This window comes from Pogonomyrmex barbatus, unplaced genomic scaffold (assembly GCF_055798465.1).
Source record: "Pogonomyrmex barbatus isolate J1 unplaced genomic scaffold, ASM5579846v1 scaffold7, whole genome shotgun sequence".
In the NCBI taxonomy this organism is placed as follows: domain Eukaryota; kingdom Metazoa; phylum Arthropoda; class Insecta; order Hymenoptera; family Formicidae; genus Pogonomyrmex; species Pogonomyrmex barbatus.
This window is the reverse complement of record NW_028297171.1, coordinates 5,100,692-5,118,656: the sequence shown is the minus strand read 5'-3', so window position 1 is coordinate 5,118,656 and position 17,965 is coordinate 5,100,692. Positions and strand designations below refer to the sequence as shown.

The 17,965-nt window shown below is 22.7% G+C and overlaps 3 protein-coding genes and 1 long non-coding RNA gene across 5 annotated transcripts in view; 3 read left to right on the top strand and 1 right to left on the bottom strand.

Annotated features, from left to right (window-relative positions):
- The window catches only part of LOC105432177 (uncharacterized), a 337,430-nt gene that overhangs the window by 279,078 nt on the left and 40,387 nt on the right, over window positions 1–17,965 (bottom strand). The window lies entirely within an intron of this gene.
- On the top strand, window positions 205–3,917 carry LOC148934945 (uncharacterized). Of its 2 annotated transcripts, none has more exons than XM_089083374.1 (5): window positions 205–364; window positions 1,501–1,687; window positions 2,290–2,475; window positions 2,771–2,916; window positions 3,463–3,917. In XM_089083374.1, exons 2-4 carry the CDS (start codon window positions 1,618–1,620, stop codon window positions 2,914–2,916), a joined length of 402 nt encoding a protein of 133 aa, XP_088939500.1. In that variant the 5' UTR covers window positions 205–364; window positions 1,501–1,617; the 3' UTR covers window positions 3,463–3,917. The 2 variants fall into 2 exon arrangements, with proteins under 2 accessions (XP_088939500.1, XP_088939499.1); XM_089083373.1 differs by having other exon boundaries at window positions 205–375.
- LOC105427322 (uncharacterized) lies at window positions 6,320–9,346 on the top strand. Its single transcript, XR_967886.2, has 5 exons — window positions 6,320–6,369; window positions 6,681–6,855; window positions 7,456–7,623; window positions 7,963–8,153; window positions 8,995–9,346. It is a non-coding gene; the product is annotated as an uncharacterized LOC105427322 (long non-coding RNA).
- LOC105427326 (uncharacterized) lies at window positions 11,631–16,474 on the top strand. Its single transcript, XM_089083362.1, has 6 exons — window positions 11,631–11,792; window positions 12,301–12,430; window positions 13,149–13,320; window positions 13,985–14,147; window positions 14,662–14,758; window positions 15,074–16,474. The coding sequence occupies exons 2-6, from the start codon at window positions 12,385–12,387 to the stop codon at window positions 15,646–15,648; spliced, it is 1,053 nt and encodes a 350-aa protein (XP_088939488.1). The 5' UTR covers window positions 11,631–11,792; window positions 12,301–12,384; the 3' UTR covers window positions 15,649–16,474.

Sequence of the window (17,965 nt, the reverse complement as noted above, 5' to 3'; positions counted from 1 at the left end):
TTATGTAATTTCTTTCTTTCTTGTTTTATTTTGATCTAAGAGAAAGAACAAGAAGCAAATATAATTAAAAAAATTAAAAAGCAAATTTTATAATATTGAAAAGTAAAGCTATCATAGTTTCCTGTTTATGAAATAAGGAAGAAGAAACTTCTAACAAATAGACGAATATTTAGACGAATTATTTAGGATTCTGACAACAAATAACATTCGTTCGTATTGGCTGTGATACAGACAAACAGAAATACCGTTCTCGACTTCTATACATCTAGCTGTCATTATCACGTTATCTGCCATACACAAAAGACATAAAGACGATAAATTTTCGCTTTGATAAAATAAAGAATAATAAGAATTTAATAATTAAGTAAAAATCAAGTAAGAATTCAACTATTTAATATTGGTTTTTGTATCATGTTTCATTAGTACTTTATTAATGTTAAACCATTATTTTCTATTGATAATATTGTACGTATTTAAATCAAATTATATAGATAAATTCAAAGCCTTATGATTTATAACATAACTCGAAAAATTACTTGTTCTGTAGTTCGTAAATATTTTAATTTAATTACAATTGTAATATTTGTTTTAAATATTTTGATATTATACCTATGATATTTTTTTATTTCCGTATAAGACTAATTTGACAAAACGAGCATGACTAATATTAAACTAACTAATATTAAAATTCGTCTCGACAGAAAACTAAGAGAAAAAGAAAATTAAGAATTGAGAAAAGAAAATTAAGAAAAGAAAATTAAGAAAAGAAAATTAAGAAAAGAAAATTAAGATTAAAGTAATATTATTTAAAGAGAGTTTATGTAAAAAGTGTTTATAATGTACGGTTTCACATACACATATTGTTAAGATACATAAAAAAATGTTGTGAGATAATTGTTAATAATAATAATTGTTAATATTTTGAACAAATTTAGTAAAATTTAGTAAAAGTGTTTCCACAATTCCCATGACTTCCTCAAAAAAAAACATATCATGAAAACGATAAAAATTTTCGTTCAGATTAGAATTATAAATTAATTTTAATTTCGTAATTAATAATTATTAATTTAAGTCTGATTAGAATTTAATATACTATTTTTTATATTCTATTTTCATAAAAATCATCGATTATTAACTAATTGATTACAATCCTGAATTTTTTGAAAATTACATTTCATATTCTCATATTTTATTCGCTTTGTAATTTTGAAATTATATTTTCAATTTTATTTTGCTGTTTAACCGTTAATAACATTTACATAATGTAAATGTAAAAAAATAGTAATATTATTGATTATGCATAAACTATTTATGGCTATTTGAGAGTTACTTTATAATAAACTTTATAATAAATATATTCCCTTTTACCTTCGTTCCTTCTACCTGTCCCGTGGTACCTCATATACTTAATCCTTAAACAGATAAGAACAGACGCATTTCTTAACGTCTACTAATATCATACGCCTAACTAATATCAAAATAATTTGTTCTTAATTTTAGGAATTACAAGAATTCTAAGTGAATAAATTAAGTAACTAAGTGAATCAAATAAATACAGTTTTACATTTCAATTTAAATTTTAATTTAATTAATACCAAGAAAAAGATTAAATAAATAATGATTACTATTAATACGCAACTGGTATATTCCGCTCTCATTGCTATTATCTTCGTAATTTTAACTTCAGGTAAGATAATTTATATAAAAAATTATACAACACGCACACACACACACACACACACACACACACACACACACACACACACACACACACACACACACACACACACACACACACACACACACACACACACACACACACACACACACACACACCAACATCAAAAAAATGACATAGATTGAACATATGTTAACGAGACAAGTAATATCATATCGTAAAATATAACTACATAATAAAAAGAAAATTAAAACAATAATTAAAACTGTATATTAATAAATTTATATAAGCATCAAATCAATATTTTAATGTATCCTTATTTATTTTTTACAGTCCCTTATAAGATATAATATGTGATACAATTCTTCATTTAACACAACATTAAAAAATCGATATAACAAAGCTATACCTTCTATCTATTAAAAATTAAAAATTATAAATTTGACAACAAAAAATAATGTTAATCATACTATGATTGAATTAGACAGTTCATAATAAATTATAAAAAAAATTAAAAATCATATGATATATATATATGTAACAATAAATGTCCAATAAAATTAGGATTTACAAATTATATGCAATTGAATAAGAAATATTAATATTTATAGATGTCATCACCGGGAACATGGAATTAACAAAAAACATAAGTATAATTTCAACAAATAGTACGAACAATGAAACTACCAATCAGACAGCGAATTCAAAAATTCCATCAAAGAATAATCCTATATTAAAATATTTAGTGCTTTTCGGTTTAATTATAGGGTTAATTGTCACACAGATATTCATAACGTGTAAGTTTACTTTTTACAACATTTTTGCTTATAACTTTATAACTAAGTTAGTTCACATAATCTTCTAAATCTTCTAAATGTATGTTGAAGTTATATCTATAATATGATATTGCAAACATTAGATTTTAGTCATAATATTGTTACTCAGTAAAATGTTATGTATAAAAAAACCAGGAAGTATTTCCTTATTTATCATAAATTTGGACAAACGCGATTAATATTAAATATTAGAAAAAAGTTTCGTCAATTAAGTAATTCAAGTAATACAAATATATGCAAATATATCTACTTGCAGATTACAGAGACATTATTAACTACATCCATAATAGCTATAGAAATACAATGTATCGTTTGAGGAACTGGCGTCGATATTTTCGAAGAAATCGTCCTGAACCTGTTGTAAGACATGAATTAAACGGAGGAATACAAATTATCGAATAAGTAAGAAGCAATGTTTGCAATGTATAAACGCAACTATTACTTTTGATCATAATACTACTTCAAAAAGCATTTTTTCATAAAAAATAAAAATCTTTTCTAAAAATTCAAGTTTCTAATTTAGATATTGAAACGTTTCGATTCTCTTTGTTTTCTTAATCACTGGATTCCATATAGTCTTTACTAAGATATCAGTTCGAATTATTTGTTACTTCTTTACAAATTGTAAATTCGTGTAACATTATTTTTATTCCACAATATAATATCAATCTTTATTAATTTTTTATATTGTATTAACATAAAAAACATACAAAATGTATTTGGCATATTATACTTGCAATATTTATACTTGCAATAACTTAATATACACAGTTTTAATATTGTAATATCAAGTAATATCAAGTCGCCTTTATAACTTTATAATTTTCTAGTAGAATTTTAGATAGATAATTACAGAATTTCATTACTCTTAATCTCATTACTCTGTATCATTAAAAATTACATTTAAAGAATACAATTTAAAGAATACAATAATTTGTTTCTTTACAGTACGAAACTTATATATAGGATTATGGGAGGACAAAAATTATTACATACAACAATTACTAATCTATAGAATCGATTTAAAGTGACAACCTGCAAAGTGAATCGCAAATATAAACAATATATTCTTCGTTATTATTTTTAATTATTATAAATATATATGTGATAACTAAGTATCAAACTAAATGCATATAAAGTTTAAACTTTAATTAATTGAAGATACAAGTACATCAATATTTGAAATTTAAGATTTGTCAGTATAAAATATTTATTTATCTAGTACCGATATTATACGCCATAAATAAATATATTTATAAGTATGTAACTGCTCACGAAAGTAAAATTAAAATACATATTATATTTCAAATGTTTACCTTTTATAATTACAATTTCCAATTTTTTATTATTAGTTTTAGCATAAAAACATGTCGTAATGTACATAATAAATCAATATGAATAAATTTCAAATATTAAATCTTCAATTAAAAACAATAAATCATATTTCCAAAATTAGAATTTAAAGTATGTTATAAATGATAATATTATAAATTTCTATAAATTATAAATATATAATTTTATGAAATTATAAACATATATTATAAACATATATTATAGTTTATATAAATTTATGAATTACATAATATAACATACAAATTATAATTTACATATATATGTATATAAATGTTACATTTAAGATATAAGTTGACTCAACATTTCTTATATGATTAGTTTTACTGTTGCTCATATACTTTGACTGCCATTGTAATGGATTGTAATATGAATATAAATATATATATATATATATTGACAAAATTCTGAAATCATTAGATTATTTAAAAATTATCCAAAATGTTTTTATTAATCACAGAGTACACACTAAATTACTGTTCATTGTAAATTAATATTTACTTAATATTTATTTGTCATATGGATCTAACACACGCACAATATTATTTTATATTATAGCTATACGTGTCTTATGACATAAAAAAATTCTTTGTTTAATAGTTAATTATCTGAAGTATATTTGTTATGCATATTGATTTCCGTGTTAATACGTGTACACAAATTTGCACATATTGTTGATTCTTTTAAATTAATTATATTCAATTGTCATTAAATACATACATTAGTACATTAGTACATTAAGAACAGATCTTGCAAATAATGAACCTGTGATTGAATGCATTTATGTATCGTATGTCAAATATAAATAAGTCGGTAAATATAATTTCATTCATTTCATATCATAAAACAATAAATTTGCCAATGCAATAAACACATTATTATCAAACACATACTATATGACAGAAAAGATTTATGTTTTTAAAATGTATTCAATTTAATTAATTTTGTTTAATTATAGAAACAATACATAGGTGAAGTAAGAATTTCAAAACTGAAAAAAATCAATTCAGAATTGCATTATAAAATAAATAAAAATAAAAAAAATTAGACTTACGGAAACATGTTAAAACATATATGATACATTTTAAAGTTAAATGATACATTTTAAAGTTAAACTTTTAATTTTCTTCATAATTTCAGATCTATGTAATCTTTCTTTATTTCTGATGTAAAAGAAACAAAAAACAAATATAATTAAAAAAGTTAAAAAGCTTAATCGATTAATATGATCTCCTCTCTCAAAAAACTTCGAATTTCTAACAAAAACGAACATTAAAAAAATATTAACAAAAGATTTTATATTACTGAAAAGTAATTCTATCTTAAATTATTTCTTGTTTGTGAAATGAATGATAAGGCGCTTCTAGCAAATAAACGATTCAAAATGTCCAAAACGTCTTTATTAAAAATAATAACACACAATTAATTATCACGCGTGCATTGATTTAAAAATTTATATTTATATTATAGTTACTAAAAAATTTTGTTTCAAGTAATCGATTTCATTTTGATAGTCAATATAATTTAAGTCTAAAAAAGCAACATAAAGTTAAAAAAAAACAATTTTTCAAAATTAAAAAAAGAAAAGTTAAAAAGTTAAATTTTTTTTTAGATGAATATCGTGTAAGTAACGCTTATTTAGACAAATGTACAGATATAGTTCAAGAAATTTGAGAACTAATTTTTTGATTAAATTTTTCCAAGATTGGGGAAAAATACAAATTATATGCGCGTTTTTGTTGTTATATTTATCAATATTTAGAAATAAAATAAAGAAAATTATATAATATTGAAAATAATTTGACTTTAATTAATATAACTTTACCAAAAAATTTAAGAGCCAACAATTTTGTATTAATTTTTAATTAAACATAAATACAATGAAAAGTTAAAAAATAATTTTAAAATAAAAATTCAATATAACTTTTGTGAGATAAATCGTATATATATATATATATATATATATATATATATATATATATATGAATTAAATAATTGCAAATTATTAGATTTATAAATAAAATAATTATATACAATATAATTAAAAAAAAAAAATATATATATATATATATATATATATATATATATATATATATATAGTGTGTGTGTGTGTGTGTGTGTGTGTGTGTGTGTGTGTGTGTGTGTGTGTGTGTGTGTGTATGTATAATTTATTTTTAAATGCATATAATTTATTTCTAAATTATCCCAATCCTTGAGGTTAAGAGAGATAGTATAAAATAGAAATCTGAAATGAATTTAAGTATCAAAATATATAAATGTTTTTAAATTATACCATATTGAAAACTTAATATCAAGTAACATTCCTCATAAATATGACAATAAGAATCAACAATTCTGTGAAATTCTGTGAAATAACCTTATATATGTATTTATTTATTTTGTTTAATTACAAATAAAAGTAACGTTCTTATAACTTTCCTAAAGTACAATTGTTACTTATATGTTGTCTGTCACACATAAAAGACATAGAGCCGATCAAATTTGGTAAGATTAAAGAATTGATTTTTATAATAATTTAATTATTAAGCATAAAATAAATAACTAATAGATTATAACTTTTTACATAAAAGTATTTCTTAATCTTATTCTCACTTTTTTAAAATGTATTTTGTTTGCATGGATATCGATCGTAATATTTTTGAAATCTTATACTCTATACTCTATAGTATCTTTTTAGATATTAGATAAATAATTAAACTTTTGTCTTAAATACAATATAAAATGTTGGACAAATAATGATAAATTTCTTATAGTAGCTAATAAAAATAATCATGTTACTTTGTGTTACTACTTAGTTACAGGCATCAGTATAACAAGATTAATTACGACAAGATAAGCAAAAAAAAAAAGTATAATTTGTTTAGTTACATTTTATTATCTATAATTAGAAGAGAGAAAAAGAGTGAAAAATGTTTAACAGTAACGTTAAAATGCTATTTTTATTCTTGACCGCTGGGATTTTTATTGTAGGTAAGTTAATTTATATTGTACAAAACATGAATATTCCATTTATGAAATATAACAAATAAAAATATAAAGAGACACACGTTTATAATAAATATATTATATAAAATGCGTAACAAATATATATAAAATATAATTAGAAGAAAGAAATATGACGTAGATTAAAATATTGATAAATCAAGACAATACCTTTATATCATAAGGAATTATAAACTATATAATAAATTATCATATTAGAAAACGTACAATAAAATAATCAAAATATATAATCATTCGATTTATAATTTCATTTTTTTCTTTCTTTTATATGTAATATAACAATATATGTAAAAAGATATATAAAATAATTTTTCATGTATTATTCAATAATTAAAAAATTGTTGTAATAAGATTATATTTTTAATTAAAATTTAATTTATTAATAATTTATTTTAAATATGTTATTTGTTTCATTATATAATTATTCTATGTACAATAAAATTCATTTTTAATAAAATAAAATCTTTTAGAATAATTTTTATTATATTAATAAAAATCTAAAATAAATAAAAACGTAATCTTTAGAAATTGAATATAATATTGAATAAAATATCATTATTGTTTTAGATAATGTGAAAAAAGTTCGTGACATAAAAGTAAAATTGAGGAAAATTATAGATACAAAATATCAAAGACGACTTTTGCGAAGACATGGATAATCACAATATACGCAATGGCAGGCATAGCAATAGCAGTAATTTTATTTATTCTACTTTGCCTCTTTTATTCGATTACGTAAATGCAATTTTCATAATCTACTTATAATTTTATTATTAAACATAAAATATAATTTTATAATTCATAAATAAATCTAGTTTGCAGATATGTAAATATATGTAAAATGTTTATTTAAGAAAACTATAGAAATGCAGTAATCATGATATACTTTTAATATATAATATTCATTAAAATTTTAATGTATAAGAAAATATTAGATATTATTATATTATATTTATCATTATGATACCAGCAATAATTAAAATTATATCATAAAACTTCTTTTTTATTTTAACCTTATTTTAATTTATTTAACTCACTTATTTTAAATGCTTATTTTCAACAATTTGTTCACAGAATTATAAAATATATAAGAAATATTACAAATTATTGCTAGATATACTCGTAACATTTGGAGAAATTTATCCATTTAATTCGTCAGCATCGAAACAGATATGGAATACGTAGTGCACCGTTTCAAGATTTGATGAAGACATGGGGACATATCATTTATCAATTTACACTTACAGTAAGAAGAAATACACATTGTAAGTAAAAGATATTATAAGTAACAATATGTACATTATATTTTAAAAAATGCGACTAAATTATTCGTAAACATATTATTGCAAGTATTGTACGATTTAATATTTGCAGCAGTAGTTTAACATAAAATAAAAAATTGTTTTAAATATAAACTTTAAAATAAAACATAAAAATATTAATATTATTTCTTTTTCATCATTAAATTGTATTTGTGAAGATGATTGTGATATAAACAGTCGTAGAAAAAATAATGTATGAACATTCTTTCGCATGTTTTCTTTTAATTATTTAGCAATCTCATAATATATAATTTATATTTTAATATTTTTTCCATTTAAAAAAATGTAACATACATAAAATATGTTTATGCGATCTTTATTGTGATCAACTGCTATGTATATGTATATGTATGTATATATGTATATATGTATGTATGTATATATGTATGTATGTATGTATGTATGTATGTATGTATGTATGTATGTATGTATGTATGTATGTATGTATGTATGTATGTATGTATGTATATATGTATGTATGTATGTATGTATGTATGTATGTATGTATGTATATATGTATGTATGTATGTATGTATGTATGTATGTATATATATATGTATATATATATGTATATATATATATATATATGTATGTATATACATGTATCAGTTGACAATAAAATACACACATACACGAATTTAAATATTTGTTCTAATATTAAAATGTCTTCGTATAATTGATTCTTTTATTATAATTTTATGTATATCATAAATATTATAACTGTTTTCAATATTATAATATTAATACCTCTATATAAATTATAATTATTAACTATTTTTTACAGCAATTACGAGTTTTATATAAAAGTTATTATTATTATAAACAGAAACTATTATTAATCTGCAATATCACCATGACAATTTGCGAAATGAATTCTAAATATGGACAATGCACTTTCTATGTGTATGCATGATAATCAAATAACACTAATATAGACATATATAAATTTTAGACTTTATTTTAATAAATATAAAAATATATTATCTGGAAATTAAAAATTTTTTTCATAAGTAAATTGTGGATTTATTTATATAGATAATAAATAGTTACATAAATCATAAAATATATTTACAAATATGTAAATATGTATGTAGAAATACACAAGTAAAATAAATTTTAGATTTTATCATACCGTATACTTATAATTTCTTGTAAATGAGTTTCATCAATTCTAGTTTAAAAAATACTATTATATCAAGAACAAAGGATTTTAAATTTAATCAGTATTAATAATTATATTTATTAAGTAATAGTCTAAAATTTATATTAAAAAATTAATTATTATACTTACTAAAGTCTTTATTAACGATTTTACTTAAATAATTCAAACAAATTTTGGATATGGAGTCTTCGAAGCTCGTCATTATAAAAGTTAAAAGACTTTGCATAAAATATAAATGGATTCCATAATTTATTCAAAGTAAAATATCTAATTATCTAATTTTATTCTATGCAAAAAAATATTTAAACACATACATATATATGTATATATGTATGTATGTATATATACATATATATAAATGTGTAACATATTCAAAATATTATATGCATATAATTATTGTATAAAATTAACTATCATATCATGTATAAATAAATGTATAAATAAATCATTAAATATAAATCATTAAAATCAAAATTATTGATATTAATATTACTAGTCATATGTTTTCATTGTAATAATTACTTTGTAATAAATTATACAGATGTAAACATAAATATTAATTAAATCTTTCCGACTCAATTCATTTCTAAGTTATTCTATTCTCTTTATTTCTTTATTCAAAATAACATTGTAAGGTAGAAATTATTAAATATAACATCCTAGAATTTGCTATCATTAGTTGCTATCATAATATTTTTACGAACGTAATAAAGCAATAAAACATATGCATTAACATTATACATATCTTATCTATTTAAAATTTGATAATTTTATAATTTAACATCATAGACTCTTTAAATTTTCCTTGTTTTTTTTTTGTACAATATTTTGTACTTTATATTACAAATTGCGCATTAATAAACATTATTAATAATTATATTATATTAATTATATTAATATTAATAATTTATTTTTATAGTGGCGATTTGTTTTATGAAAACAGTGGTTACAAAGAACAACTATTGACTAATTTACAGAATGTTATGCTGACAATTTGAAAAACTAATACAAGTCTACGTTACACATGTTTTATTATTTCTTTTCAGTTTTTGTATATGATAATTAAATAAGTGACTTAAGCATATATAAATTTTAAATTTTAATTGAAATAATATGAGAAAGAGGCGCCTACACATGACGGTGTATGGCACTTAAAGAAGAAGAAGAATTGAATTATAATATTATATTTTTTATGAATGTATAAATTTATTAAGTATAATGTATTATTTGATAAATCTAAATATCAATTTAGAAATCATAGATAAATATTATTGTATGTGTGTATATATATATATATATATATATATGAATATTCATACTTAAAAAATTATCATATTTTAGTGTATACTAATTTAATATTTATTATACTCTTAATTATTAATATACTTAATTATACTCATTTAATATTTTGACAATGGGCTATGATCTAAGCTTTAAGAATAATATTATTATGAAACAAAAAAGCTTAAATTTAATCAATTTAATAAATTTATAATATTTCAAAACATTAATGTTATTTAATTAGTAAAGCAACGCATTATGAATAAAATGTTTAAAAATCTATATAGTAAATTTGACATTATATTGAAAAATTATTAAAAGCAAAAATAATAAAATTCAAGATATATAACTTTTTCTGTTTTTTCTTAGCTTTTTAATATATAATTTAAGAAAGTAACATATATTTAGTTTTCTTTCTAAACTAAAAAAAAAACAAATCTTAAATAGAATTCAAAAAATTGTGAATGTTTCTCATGTCACCTATTTAATTCTTAAAAAATGAATACATTCGTTAATCTTCAAATTCATTAATCCTAATAAAAAGATGCAAAAGTAATCAAATCCTAAATAATTGTGGTGTTTAAAAAAATCAAAATAACGAGGATTGACAATTTTGTATAGAACTTTGATTATTAATAATATTTAATAATATTTAACAATTAGCAATAAAAGTTGCGGTCTTGCATTTTTTCTCAAAAAATTTTCTCAATTTGCCTGACAGACTTTTACAATTCTTTCTTCATTATGAAAAATAAAAGATTTTTTAGAAATAGAAAGGAATCTCAACAATTTCTTGAGTATCAACTATTAGAGATTGTCAGTGAACAAAAATCTCCATTAATCTTAAACATTCTCACTGACAGTATACGTATAAACAAAATATACGCACATGCTCATATGTGCATACATAATATATGTGAACACATACTCTGTTACATTAAAATTATCAAAATAAAGTAAATTTTTACATATTTCCAATAAATATTCGAATTTTCCTCCAAGAAATATGAAGGTTAAATAATAATAAACAATTTTGTCTAATAATAGACAAATGGGTCAAATAATACTAAATACAGTCCTCTATAAGTAAAATCGTCAGTCAACTTATCATGTACCAAGCATAGGTTGATAAATTTTTGGTAAGTAATATTATCTTATTTCTATCTAGTTTTCATATTCAATCACATATACAATACTTTAATATATTAATTATTATGCCTAATTATTATTACTATTTCTTTAATGTTTTTTCTTTTATCATTGCACTTAGCTATTATAATTAAATTAGCTTATATACATTGTAACCTGTCCAACTAAATTTGCAAAGAACTATTCTTCCTGAAATTCATCAAAATTAATTATACTTTATAGATTATTCTTTTGTATTTAACAAAAGTTTATTATCGTATTCATGTTATCACATGTTAATGCAATCATGTATAATAAAAATTGACAATAAAATTAAATTATTTTAAGCAAATAAAATTTTGTCGTAGAATCTCGAATTATATTGTTAATTAATATTATAGTTATATTTTTCTATCCTTATTTAATCTTATTTAGAATTTATTTCTTTATCTCGAGTTAAACAAATAAAATATATTGTTGTATTCTATTGTTTTAAAATAATCATGTCACTATTTTCAGATAGTATACGGCAAAATACGTATTAAAAGTCTAATTTGATATATTTTTAAGTGTGGTGAGAATAAAATCTCAATATCTTATATTATGACGCAATCACTACAAAACATCATCTTTCTCATTTCAATTGTTGGTAAGATAATTTTTATTGTTTTATATATATATATATATATATATATATACTTGAAAAAGAAAAAACTTAAATAGCTTTATTTATATTTATTTACTACTCTCTTAATTGTATAAATTTTTAAGAAGACAAATAATATCTATGACATTTTTATAAGTTAATAAACAAAGTTATAAAATTTAAAAATAACTTAATATGACACAGTAATATAATTGAGATTAAAAAAAAAACATAATTTGAAATATTTTCTAATGGAAAGAATAACATACCTAAAATTATATGTAATATTGTAATTATAAATAAGATATTAATGCAAAATAAAAATATAAATACAATTATATAACTTTATTACAATTATATAACAAAATATAAATACAATTATATAATTTTTTCCTTTTGTTTAACGTAAAGATTAATTGTTATTTAATTATATAGCGTAATTTAAATTGTTCTATGTGTTAAACTGTTTTCTTTCTTTTATTTTCATTAAATAATTAACAAAAAATATTTTAAAAACAAATATTCATTATAAAAAATTAAATAATTAAAATATTAAATAATTTAATTTAGATTCAACAAATTTAATTTATCTCACAACAATGTTTATATTTAAAGAAATTAATTTTTTAATGTACAATTAATAATTATTATAATATCGATATAACAATATAATAAACAATATAATAAAGATAATCATTTACAATTGCAATTAATTTTCTAGGTATTGTAGCAGAAAATGTGACATCATCATTAATAAGTACTGAGGAAAAAAAAAATATTACAAAAGAATGCAAAGATATAAATTTAAACATTACAAATTACGAAACGTTTTGGTTTGAAATTGCTATACTTATAATGTTCATCTTAAATTCCTGTTTGTATTGGACAATGAGGTAAATAAAAGTATTATAGCATAAATGCTTATAACTTGAGAATTATTTTAATTTATATAAATAATTAATTTATAATAATATAAAAAATTTATATTAAAAAGAAATCAGAAAATATACAATAAAATAATAATAAATTTCTGTTGTATGACAAAATATATTTAAACAATTTTTTAACATGCAATTTTATGTAAAAATTGATCAAAATTATCTTGTAATAACATGTAATCATGTTATTTTTTGTATAATTTTGACTTTTTTGTTATTCTGTATATAAAAACAGTCATAAAGAGCAAAAGTTTATAAAATATTGTAAAATAGAATATTTTGATACAAAATAAAATATTACATAAAATATTTTTCATATTTATAATATTTTTAATATTTTTAAAGTAAAGAATAAAGTTCATCAATTGATATTAAAATATATAATTGCAATTTTAAAAAATATAATTACAAACTATAAATTTTTCAAATATCTTTTCTGTCTTATTTCATCATTTATTATTAAATAAATTGTAAAACCAACAATAGTTATATTTAAACTCTTTTCTAATTTATTATTTTACTAATTTTTTTCTTTTTTTATTTTCTAATTTTTTTTCTTTTTTTTTTACTACTAGATCTTTATTATTAAATTTCTTTTATATATAAATTCTTCGATTAGGTATGCTGATTTTTTTATCTTCAAACGATTCTTCAAGTTTTGTCTTTCATTCTGTCGTTCCTATTTTTATAAAAAACGCAGGGAATATATTGTAACTTATTCAGAACGAGAACAAATTGAAAATAACGAAGCACCAGAGCAAGTTACAACGGAAGTAATTGAGGTATAAATATTTGCAATTTAAACAGTATATTATTTAACAAAACTTTTAATCAATGTATTCAGGTAGTTCATTATTTTTCAATGTACATATAATTATCGTATGATTTTTATTATGTTCTAAATATTATTTTAAATTTTATTTCATTTTTTGTATAATTTTGACTTCTTTGTTATTCTATATATAAAAACAATCATAAAGAGCAAAAAATTTTTTCTTATATTTGAGATAAATCCATAAAAAATATCAAAATATTTGACAAACAATATTAATGTTAATTAACAACATATAATATTCGCATGTAAATTTATTAAATAATTATACATACACATATATATATATATATATATATATATATATGCATTAATATATTTTTATAAATTTTAATCTTATTATTTTACTTAATTTATAAAGTATTCTGCTATTTTATTTGTATTTTCATAATTATGTAGTATAAATTTTTAATACTTTTTATATTGAACAAATTTTTTTACTATATCAAAAACTAATGCAACAGCTGGACAACAGTTTACAAAAATCACAATTGTCATTGCCTGTGCAATCGCAAGTATCACCATCATCAGTTTCAATCCGAGAAAAACGGATAGGTCTATGTTAGTATCACGTTTAATTTTTCTATATTGTAATTAAGATACAAAGTCTATATAGTGGCATAATTTTAAAGCATTAATTCTTCTTAAATTATCTTATATAAATGTATAATAGAACTAATTTTGTTTAGTTTTATGACTATAGATTAGGCAACAATTACTATTGACAAAATTAATTTTTTGTCACAAATAATTAGCAAAAATTATGTAACTATACACAATTACAATAATTAGCAAGAATCATGTAATACTATAACAACCATGCTTGTCGAACTCTGATTGCTAAATCGGCCATATTTGTCAAATCGATCAAACTAGCCATACCGAGCATGTCTGCTACATCGGTCACGATTATACCTTCGACTGTCACTCTGATGACATTACCACGACTAGTGCACCGGTCACAACAGCCATATCAGCTAAAAGTGTCAGATCGGTTTACAAATGTCGCATCAATTACGACTGTCACACCGGCCACGACTATCATACCGTCCACATTGCTATATCAGCCACAATTGGCGCACCGACGACAGCCATACCAGTTACAAGTGTCAGATTGGTTTACAACTGCCGCACCAATCACGACTGTCACACCGGCCACGACTGCTATACGGACTACATTGCCATATCAGCCACAATTGGCGCATCGGTCACAACAGCCATATCAACTACAAGTGTTAGATCAGTCTACAAGTGTTGTATCAGCCACGACTGCCACACCAATCACGACTGCTATACGGACTACATTGTCATATCAGCCACGGCCGCATGGGTCACAACAGCCACCACCATATCAGCTACAAGTGTCAGATCGATTTACAACTGCCGCACCAGTCACGACTGCCACACCGGCAAAAATTACCACACCAGTCGCGATTGTTACATTGATATGACCACATTGTCATATCAGTCACAATAGTCATACTGGTCACAACAGCCACAGTAATCACACAAGCCACAATTGTCAGATTGATCTATAACTTACATATTACTTACATATTAGTATCGAATTAATATTCTTTACCAGTATTTTGTATTATATCTTTTTTGTTTCTTACCATTGTTAGTTATAACAATTTAGTAAAAAAATATTGTTAATAATTTTCTTTTTGTAATTAACAATCTTATAATGAATTGGAATGATTTTCAATCCTGACAATGCATTTCCTGTATGCAACTTCACAAAACATATATAGTAATTCTCATTAGGAATTGATCATATAATAAGAGAATTATCACTGTAGGAATGGCTGACCTTTTTGTTTGACGTGCTATTTTAGATGTTCGAAATCTTTGGTATGCCATTCTACTACAGAATTAAGCAAAAGAAAAAAAACAGAAAAAAATTGTAATTTTACTTATATTTTCTTCTCTTGTATTAAAAGAGAAAAGAGTTCTGTTTAACAAAATTTATTATCACTTTTGATTTGTTTATATTTTTACATTTAACAGTCCGTGCCTTTTAAACATGGCATTAATAAATGCCGTGAATTGGTCACTCTTGATGTAAATATACAAAATATTTGTTTATGTATTATATGTAATATACATGTTTACATATATAAGTTTATACATACATGTATATAATATATATACATACATACACATATATATTTTTACAATTATACATAAACATCTATTAATATATAACGTTAATAAATTTTAAATTCTGAAATGTATACGTATATAAATTTGATGCAGTAAATTAATATTATAATATTTATATTCTTTTTTTTCGGAAATTACCCTTCTCTCTCTCTCTCTCTCCCTCCTCTCTCTTCTCCCTTTCTATCTCTTTCTTTGCCTCTATATATTTATTTTATCATATATGTTTCCATCTCGAAAGAATAATTTTTACTTATTTCACTTTCATTTTCAATTGCTCGTGACTTTCCTGCTGCCACATACGAGAACTAGAATTTTATAATCTGATACGATATTATCCGCGCGAAAAAGTTAACCAGTTGTCTCTGATCCTTCGCGTTATTGCTCTTTATTACGACTGGCTTCCCTCTCTGCTTTTCGCCGACGATCGCGGGAACCCTATCGAGAACCATTTCCGTATTCTGGACCACCGAGCGAGAGGATTATCTCGTAATGGCACCGGTGTCTATAATGCCTCGTGAATAGAATCGACTCGTGTGGCTTTGACAACGATGTAAGTATCATCATCGGTCCATACATAAAACAGCACACAATATTTTTGCTATAACGACCAAAAATAGCTTCTTCTTTCCCCCTCCCCCTTTACTCTTTCTTTGGCAAATTTCAGACTCAGTTTATAGAATATCGTATGTCAATCTGACTTGAACAATTTTAAACAGCGTAAGATTGAATATGATGTGAGCTATAAAACGGCGATTTAAAGCATTAAATCGGAAGAGCGGACTCTTTTTGAAAACTGAAGCGAGGTGTGTTTAAGCGTTCTTCCAATTTTAATTAAACATCTGATTACTTTCTATATAAATCTCTTTTCTGTTCGTAGCTCGATTCTAATGTTTTACTATAATTGTGATGATCATGCAACTTCGAGATATTCACTTTGAATGCATAATTATAATTTTTCTCATTTCTTTCATAATGTTATAAGTCAATAGAAGACTGAAATCTACATTCCTCGCGCGACTTTTTGTCTTACAGAATATATATATAAAGATCAAGCTCAAAAGACGCGAGATCATTACAAGCATGGATTGCTGATTTCTGATTAGACAAAAAAAAGAACTGCAATCTTCTTTCATTTCCTGATGTGGTTGATACAAGAAATAAATTGTGTCGATCTTCTCCAACAATAATAAAAAATAAAGACAGATGCTGGTGCATCAATTAATTCTTATATGCGAAACACGTGGAATTCGTACCAGCCAAGCGTACGTGCGGAATACCATTTCCGTTGCTGGCCAGCTGGACGATGGTCGGAGCGAAGGCGCATGTACGACGGGTTCGTCGACAATTTTATACCCGGTGGTTCATGTGAGGCCAAAGGCTAGCGAGTTATTAGCAGAAAATTACCGAGCGCTCGCGGTCTATTACGCGATACACGCCGAAGTGTCGCGCTTCGTCTCGGGGCCGTGAGAGAGTGATGCTTCGGGTATCCCCTGCCGTGCCGCGGCCAGGAGCACAAGAAAACACAGCCTGTTTCCAGCCGCAACCATCAATCGACGCAGGATTCGATCGTCCGGCATCGAATGCGATGTACGTCATTATCGC

Excerpts from the sequence above, each read along its gene's own strand:
- LOC105427326 (XM_089083362.1), top strand. The coding sequence starts at position 12,385 with ATGACGCAATCACTACAAAACATCATCTTTCTCATTTCAATTGTTG. Across the intron at positions 12,431-13,148 it reads CTTTCTCATTTCAATTGTTG|GTATTGTAGCAGAAAATGTG; the intron begins GTAAGATAATTT and ends TTAATTTTCTAG. Across the intron at positions 14,148-14,661 it reads TTACAACGGAAGTAATTGAG|CTGGACAACAGTTTACAAAA; the intron begins GTATAAATATTT and ends CTAATGCAACAG.
- LOC148934945 (XM_089083374.1), top strand. The coding sequence starts at position 1,618 with ATGATTACTATTAATACGCAACTGGTATATTCCGCTCTCATTGCTATT. Across the intron at positions 1,688-2,289 it reads CTTCGTAATTTTAACTTCAG|ATGTCATCACCGGGAACATG; the intron begins GTAAGATAATTT and ends TAATATTTATAG. Across the intron at positions 2,476-2,770 it reads CACACAGATATTCATAACGT|ATTACAGAGACATTATTAAC; the intron begins GTAAGTTTACTT and ends ATCTACTTGCAG.